The 7,695-nt window shown below is 37.8% G+C and overlaps 3 protein-coding genes across 3 annotated transcripts in view; 2 read left to right on the plus strand and 1 right to left on the minus strand.

Moving 5' to 3' along the window:
* Positions 1 to 122: 122 nt before the first annotated feature.
* On the plus strand, positions 123 to 4,161 carry LOC109541080 (26S proteasome non-ATPase regulatory subunit 2). Its single transcript, XM_019909775.2, has 8 exons — positions 123 to 406; positions 464 to 520; positions 579 to 865; positions 1,401 to 1,625; positions 1,680 to 1,838; positions 1,891 to 3,461; positions 3,520 to 3,638; positions 3,697 to 4,161. Exons 1-8 carry the CDS (start codon positions 332 to 334, stop codon positions 3,877 to 3,879), a joined length of 2,676 nt encoding a protein of 891 aa, XP_019765334.1. The 5' UTR covers positions 123 to 331; the 3' UTR covers positions 3,880 to 4,161.
* Positions 4,162 to 6,223: 2,062 nt separating this feature from the next.
* Positions 6,224 to 6,917, minus strand: LOC109540899 (rho-related GTP-binding protein RhoA-A-like). The gene has a single exon (XM_048666369.1). The coding sequence runs from the start codon at positions 6,817 to 6,819 to the stop codon at positions 6,274 to 6,276; it is 546 nt and encodes a 181-aa protein (XP_048522326.1). The 5' UTR covers positions 6,820 to 6,917; the 3' UTR covers positions 6,224 to 6,273.
* A 222-nt stretch (positions 6,918 to 7,139) lies between these two features.
* LOC109541149 (cubilin) overlaps positions 7,140 to 7,695 on the plus strand; it is a 24,679-nt gene continuing 24,123 nt past the window's right edge. The window contains exon 1 of the mRNA XM_019909915.2: positions 7,140 to 7,383. Coding sequence (XP_019765474.2) covers positions 7,304 to 7,383 — 80 coding nt within the window. The 5' untranslated portion in view covers positions 7,140 to 7,303. The remainder of the gene's footprint in view (positions 7,384 to 7,695) is intronic.

The following is a 7,695-nucleotide window of genomic DNA, read 5'->3' on the forward strand; positions in this document are numbered from 1 at the left end:
TCATTAAACACAGATAATATGGGTATAAAATGGGAAATATAAAACCAAATATCAGGCCAAAACTCCGCAAATATGTCAAGAATGGATAGGTTTTTAGAGCAGTAGAGTTGTCCTGTTGGCAGCACTTTTCCACCACTTTTCTATTGTGTCTGTCATGAGCATGACGTTTGAAATTTCCAAAATGATGGTGCAAAACTGGATTCTAGTGTTTGGTTATTGATACTTTGTTTGTGGTAACATTTAATTGCCATTTTCATTACTACGTGTTCAGTCTACTAGCTCAGAGAGTGAGCAAATCGTCTACTCGATAATTCAGAAATAGTGCTTCAAAATGGCACTATCCAAAACAGAAGCTCCATCAAAAGTGGAGCCGAAAAAAGAGACTGAAGAGGATAAAAACGAGTTGGTTGGTAACTTCTTAAATTCAATCTATCTCCAACTGAAATACCCCTTTTAATTCCAGTCTGAAGAAGACAAACAGCTGCAGGACGAACTAGCCCTATGTGTCGAGAGACTAACAGTAAGTTAACCTAAAACAGCTCTAGCTCTATTTACTCACATGCACCTACCCCATACAGGAAAATGACGAAAGTCTCTATTTGTCTGCTCTCAATGTTCTTGGGACAAAAATTAGAGCTTCAACAACTTCTATGACGTCTGTGCCGAAACCCCTCAAGTTCATGAGGCCCCATTACGATACCATGAAAGCGGTTTACGATAAAATTACAAACCCTCTAGTCCAAAGAGTTTGTGCTGATATAGTGTCAGTATTGGCTATGACTATGGGCGAAGGTAGGGAGTGCTTGAAATACCGATTGCTGTCCGACTTGGACAAAATTGGAGAATGGGGACATGAATATGTTAGGTAAGGTTTTATAGTTAATTCTTTCAGGTGACCAAACTTTTGAGTTACAAGCGCCCATTTATTGTTATAATGAGCCATATGCGTTTGTACAAGGCATAAATGTAATTTTCTCCTTGCTGATTTTTTACTTTGAGGCTGATCAATCAATCTATCAGATCAATTTCCAGAAAAGCAACTTTTGTCTGAATTATAGATTTGGTGGCATTTCCCGGACTTTGGGAGCCGCTTTTTCAATGGTTGACTGTGACGGATAGCTGTCGAATTCCATATTGGTTTTTAAATTTATCAAGCGACCCAATACACGCTTTAAAATTTCTGATATCCTAACTGTGATTACAAAAAAGTTGGCCTTTTTCCTTAAAATTTCTCCTGAACTGTGACAGGCAAACTAGCGGACGTTCGGATTAAAGGGGCTTTACTGTATTATCCCTGCTCAGAGCCATAGTAAATTGCCGGTAAACATTAAAACTTGCTTGATTTTTCTCTGCAATTCGATTTTCGTTTGTATATTTAAGAATCGGGTTTGCTTTGCTAGGCACTTGGCAGGCGAAATTGCAGGTGAATGGGCCGATAAAGATGTGGATGATAAGGACATTGAAAGCAAATTGATTCAATTAGCAAAACAGATTGTCCCTTATAACATGGCCCACAATGCTGAGGCCGAGGCATGCGATCTTCTTATGGAGATCGAAAGGCTTGATCTTTTGGAGCAATATGTCGACGAAAACATCTACTCTAGAGTGTGTCTCTATTTGACTAGGTAAAAGCTTCTTAGGCAACAAGACTTTGTTTTACATAGCGTTTTTTTCTTCAGCTGTGTCCCTTATGTGGCTGACCCTGAAAACACCACTCTACTGCAAACAGCACTCTTATTATTTAGGAAATTTAACCAATATCCACAAGCTTTGCGTTTAGCCATGCAACTGAACGATCATGCTCTGATTGAGGAAATATTTCTTTCCTGTAAAGATTTGTAAGTATCTTATCAACCAAAAAACTTTTGTTGATACCACATTCTACTTTAGGCCTCTTCAAAAGCAGCTGGCTTACATGCTAGGTCGACAACAAATCTACTTAGAAATTCCTGAAAGTACGCCAGAGTACGAAGATCTTTCGGAAATCATGGCCAATGGCCATTTAAATAATCATTTCCTAAACTTAGCTAGAGAGTTGGATATCATGGAACCTAAAACCCCGGAAGATGTTTATAAGTCGCACTTAGAAAATACTAGAGCGCCTTTTGGTGGAAGCCAAGTGGATTCTGCAAAGCAAAATTTGGCAGCTAGTTTTGTCAATGGTTTTGTTAACGCTGCCTTTGGGCAGGACAAACTCCTGATGGAAGATGGCAATAAATGGCTATATAAAAATAAAGACCATGGGATGTTGAGCGCTACAGCCTCTTTGGGGTTGGTTCTATTATGGGATGTTGACGGTGGACTAACGCCAATTGACAAATACTTGTACTCCTCAGAAGACCATATTAAATCTGGAGCTCTACTTGCTTGTGGTATTGTCAATTGTGGCGTAAGGAATGAATGTGATCCTGCCCTGGCTCTGTTGAGCGACTACGTTCTTCATAATGCACCTATTATGCGCACTGGAGCTATATTAGGCCTGGGTCTAGCGTATGTTGGATCCAACAGAGAAGCTGTACTTAGTTTGCTCTTTCCTGTATTCTCTGATCCCAACTCCAACATGGAAGTGGTCGGCATGGCAGCTTTAGCCTGTGGAATGATTTCGGTGGGATCTGGCAATTCACAAGTTACAACCACTATCATGCAAACGCTGATGGAAAAGTCTGAAGAAGATTTGAAAAAGGACACGTATGCCAGATTTTTACCCTTGGGGCTTGGATTATGTCATTTGGGAAAGCAGGAGAGTATTGATACTCTTATTGCTGCATTAGAAGTGATTCCAGAACCATTTAGATCCATGGCCACCACCATGGTAGACATATGTGCCTACGCTGGAACAGGAAATGTCTTGAAAGTTCAGCAATTACTCCACATATGCTCTGAACACTATGAGGCTTCGGAAACGTCTGAAAAAGATAAGAAGGATAAAGATAAAGAGAAGAAGGAGAAGGCAGAAGAAAAAGAAAAGGATCTGTCATCAAGACAAGCTATCGCTGTTATTGGTATAGCATTGATCAGTATGGGCGAGGATATTGGAAGTGAAATGGCATTTAGAACATTCGGTCATCTGCTACGATACTGCGAGCCTGTCATACGAAGAGCAGTTCCTCTAGCTTTGGGCCTAATTTCCGTCTCAAACCCAAAACTGAGCATTTTGGATACTTTAAGCAAATTTTCGCATGACAGTGATGCCGAGGTTGCTCACAACGCAATTTTCGCCATGGGACTAGTTGGCGCTGGCACTAATAATGCAAGATTAGCCGCAATGCTGAGACAACTGGCTCAATACCATGCTAAGGATCCAAACAATCTATTTATGGTCCGCATTGCACAAGGACTCACTCATTTGGGCAAAGGAACGTTGACGCTTAGCCCATATCACAGTGACCGACAGCTTATGAGTCCCGTAGCTGTTGCGGGCTTAATGGCCACACTTGTCGGATTTTTGGATGTAAAGACCAGTAAGTGTTTACTTGCAATTATAATTGTCTAATTTTCTTGATGTAATTTTATTTGCAGTTATTCTTGGAAAGTCGCACTACTTGCTGTATACTTTGGCCGCTGCAATGCAACCGAGAATGCTTGTCACCTTTGATGAGGATCTTAACCCATTGCCGGTACCAGTGCGAGTTGGATTGGTAAGGGATTAACTTTTGAGAATATTTTGAATTGTTTACTTATAATTGATAATTTCAGGCGGTGGACGTTGTAGGACAAGCGGGAAAGCCCAAGACTATCACGGGATTCCAAACTCATACAACTCCAGTATTGCTAGCACATGGGGAAAGAGCTGAGCTTGCTACCGAGGAATATACTTCCCTAACGCCTATTATGGAAGGATTTGTGATACTTAGAAAGAACCCCGACTTCAATCCATAATTCTGTATTCAATATTTTGCTTCTTTATACAATTGGACTTTTTTTAGAAAATGTATCGGCTTTATTTGTATTAGTGATTGTATCACGTATGCAAGTCAAATTGGTTATTAATGCTAGTTGTATGTCATTGAACCAATTGACGCTATTCTGAATTGTTTTTCACCTACGCGTGCTACTGGTAGCACGTGCCACATTAAATTTTGTTAACAGATTGTATGATGTGTTTCCAACCAAGTAACTTTATATACTTATTAAACCGTCGAATAAATGTATTAATTTGAATGTGTTTTATGTTCAACCTTCCACACCGAGCGAGATCAACAAATTAGGCCTGAGTAACACGGTGGATTTTCAGGTGTTCACACAGCGATACCGATACGGCTGAATGAAACAGCGCGCCACACTTTTTCTATGTTGGAAAATAAAACCGGAAAACGCTGTGCTGTGGTTCGTAAGTTCGCTAGCGGTGCTTTTAAGCATTGTAGCGCGTTCAATGTTTTTTCTTTGATTTCACTGAAGAGAGACTATGACAGACGCCGGTTGCGTGCTTTTCATGAAAGGAATGAATGAAGTGGCAACATTTTCTTCTTGTAAAGTCTATTTGTCTCACAAGAATCTGTGATTGGTTTTGAAGCTGATTTTGTTCCTTTATGTATGCAAGGACTGACGAAAGAATTTAAGTTAGTTTTTTGGTCTTCTTCGCCGACTGATTTTTCATGCAATTAAGTAGTGTAATTTGGAAGTTTTGATTTTTGAAGCGTTTTTTGAGCGTTCACGATCTTTATGTGACTTTCTTGCGTCGAAAGGAATCGATTGAGCTCAAAAAACCTGCATGTAAAATTTTTATTTTTGGTCGAAATTTTTCCAAGGGTGGAGGTTTTTGAAAAAATTAAAATGTCTTAAATTTTACATCATTTTCAGCTCACGGACTTGAGGTATGCACCGAACTCATTGAAAAACATGGTAGACGTTTCAGATTCGAAATAATAGACATTTTCGCCACATTCTTAACGTTGTTTAAGCGTTCCCGATCTATTGATCGGTTGATGATAAAGATATTTCTTTATCCAACGATTTATTCCTTATTCTTGACCCAAACACTTTATAAATGCATATTTCTGAACTTCTTACGTCGAAAGGAACCGTTTGAGCTCAAAAAACACACATGTGAAATTTAGTTTTTTGGCCGAAATTTTTTCAAGGGTGGGGATCGATTTTTTTTTTTAATTAAAATTTTTTCAAAATGTCTTAAATTTCACATTAGTTTCAGCTTACGGACGCGAGAAATGCATCGAACTCATTGAAAAACATGTTTCAGATCCGAAATAATAGACATTTTCGCCAAATTTTAAGCGTTTTTGAGCGTTCATGACCTTTATCCGACGATTTCTTCCTTATTATTGACCCAAACACTTTATACATAACAATAAACATACAAATAAACATTTGTGACCTTCTTACGTCGAAAGGAATCGATAGAGCTCCAAAAACACGCAAGTGAAATTTTGATTTTTGGTCGAAATTTTTTCAAGGGCGGGGGTCGATTTTCTGAAAAAATGAAAATTTTCTGAAAATGTTTCAAATTTTACGTAATTTTCGACAGATTTTAAGCAATTTTTTAGCGTTCACGATCTTTATCCGACGATTGCTTTTGACCCAAAAACTTTACAAATGTATATTTGTGACCTTGGTAGAAGAAAGAAAGAAAGAAGAAAACATGGTAGAAGATTCAGATCCGAAATAATAGACATTTTCGGCAAATTGTAAGCGATTTTTGAGCGTTCACTATCTTTTGCCGACGATTTCTTCCTTATTATTGACCCAAACACTTTATAAATACACAATTGTGACCTTCTTACGTCGAAAGGAATCGATAGAGCTTAAAAACACACGCAAGTGAAATTTTGATTTTTGCTCGAAATTTTCTCAACGGTGGGGGTCGATTTTTTGAAAAATTAAAAATTTTCTCAAAATGTCTTCAATTTCACATTAGTTTCAGCTCACGGACGCGAGAAATGCATCGAACACCCGAAATAATAGACATTTTCGCCAAATTTTAAGCGTTTTTGAGCGTTGACGATCTTTATCCGACGATTTCTTCCTTATTATTGACCCAAACACTTTATAAATACACAATTGTGACCTTCTTACATCGAAAGAAATCGATTGAGCTCAAAAAACCCGCATGTAAAATTTTGATATTCGATGCCGCGCCGTAACAGGCCCGGTGTCGCGGCACACTGAGTGGCATTAACACACGTGAGTGTCTTAAGACACAATATGACCCAAGCATACAAGAAATAAATAAAATGTAAGGTGGCAAAAAAATATTTAAAACAACCAATGCGGTTTCCATCATAGTTCTATTGAGAAACTAGTCAGTAATTTTACTTTTCATAAAATTAAACATTCTCGCAGAAAACCTCGTTTCTTGGGATTCAACATCAGTCTGGCGGCTTCTTCAAAAATAGGTCGAACGCCTAAAGAAAATTTTGCTGAACACTCCATGTAACGATCAGCTCTGATCCTGTTCGACATCCTCAGCCCTTCATGGAAAGAGATGCTTTTGCTGTGCCGCCGATCTTGCTTAGTTCCAACTAGAAAATAGTAAGCGTTTGGCAGGAAATGTTTTATTTCTGGATACCACTTTAATTTCACATTGTCTAGGGACACGGGATTGTCTATAGAATAACATATAAGCACTAAGTCGGTTTTCGAGTACGATAACGGTCGAAGTCGGTCATAGTCTTCTTCGCCTGCAGTATCCGAGAGAACTAAACTGAATGGTTTCTCATCAACAAATATGTCTTTAACGTAAGTATCAAATATTGTAGGAAGATGCTTTTCGGGAAACTCGTTGGTTGCAAAAACAGTCAGCAAACACGTTTTCCCAATACCACCATCACCCACCACCACTATTTTCTTCCGAATCTTTTCCATAACGGCCAAATTTCTTCACTGCTTATTGCTAAAAGATCGACTAAATTGCTCTGATTATACACGCTAAATGCTATCAATATTCATCACATTGAAATGTTTACCTTTGATCATCTTATCTTTAACAAATATACATAAAATGTGTAAAATTTGCTCGTTGAATGACGAAATCAAATTTTATCTATTCTGGGATTTTAAACTCGGTAAAATATGTACCTAATTATAATTTTTTTGGTCTAGAAAAAATGGCCTAACGATTGTTGAGATTGGTGGGTCTTCCCAAGGATAAAACCCCTTGTATATAGTCCGGCTACATATTTAATAGAGTATAAATGGGAAAAGGTGCATGTAACTGAAACGTAAAACCGCCCCTTTTTTTCGGCTATTATTAATATTAGATTGAGCCTCCCACAATAAGTTGTTCATTGCTGGAAGATATATCCAGTAGGTAACAGAACAATTGGGTGGGTTGTACGATGCCATCAACATGATGGAGTTGTATTTTAAATTAGTGATTTTTTTGCACATTTTTGCTACAGTGAAGTCCACGGATGAAGATGTTGATCGGTAAGCAAAAAGACGATGAGTAACAATTAGTGAATCGTATATAAATATCAATGTAATTTGAATAGTAAAGGTTGAAAGAGTTTTAATTTTAGATAAAAAAAATCAAGGCAAGGAAGTACGTATAATTTTCTAATCTGCAGCCGAAACTAAATCAGATTAAAAAATTGCTAGTATTTTATGTACTAGATAATGCAACAAGTATCCATCTAGTATTCTATAAGATATAATTATAATACGGAACCTTCTCCAAGACCTTGTCTAAATCAGGAAAATATGTTATTATATTTTTTACAAACTTCTTTTTGGGTATTT

The sequence above is a fragment of the Dendroctonus ponderosae genome, unplaced genomic scaffold, assembly GCF_020466585.1.
Source record: "Dendroctonus ponderosae isolate FM_Combo_2020 unplaced genomic scaffold, Dpon_F_20191213v2 Dpon_F_20191213_1, whole genome shotgun sequence".
NCBI lineage: Eukaryota > Metazoa > Arthropoda > Insecta > Coleoptera > Curculionidae > Dendroctonus > Dendroctonus ponderosae.

What these genes read in the sequence shown, in the direction of transcription:
- LOC109540899 (XM_048666369.1), bottom strand. Translation starts at nt 6,819, where the DNA reads ATGGAAAAGATTCGGAAGAAAATAGTGGTGGTGGGTGATGGTGGTATT.
- LOC109541080 (XM_019909775.2), top strand. Translation starts at nt 332, where the DNA reads ATGGCACTATCCAAAACAGAAGCTCCATCAAAAGTGGAGCCGAAAAAA. An exon ending in AAGAGGATAAAAACGAGTTG is followed by an intron (nt 407 to 463) that starts GTTGGTAACTTC and finishes TTTTAATTCCAG; the next exon opens with TCTGAAGAAGACAAACAGCT. An exon ending in TTTCTTTCCTGTAAAGATTT is followed by an intron (nt 1,839 to 1,890) that starts GTAAGTATCTTA and finishes ATTCTACTTTAG; the next exon opens with GCCTCTTCAAAAGCAGCTGG.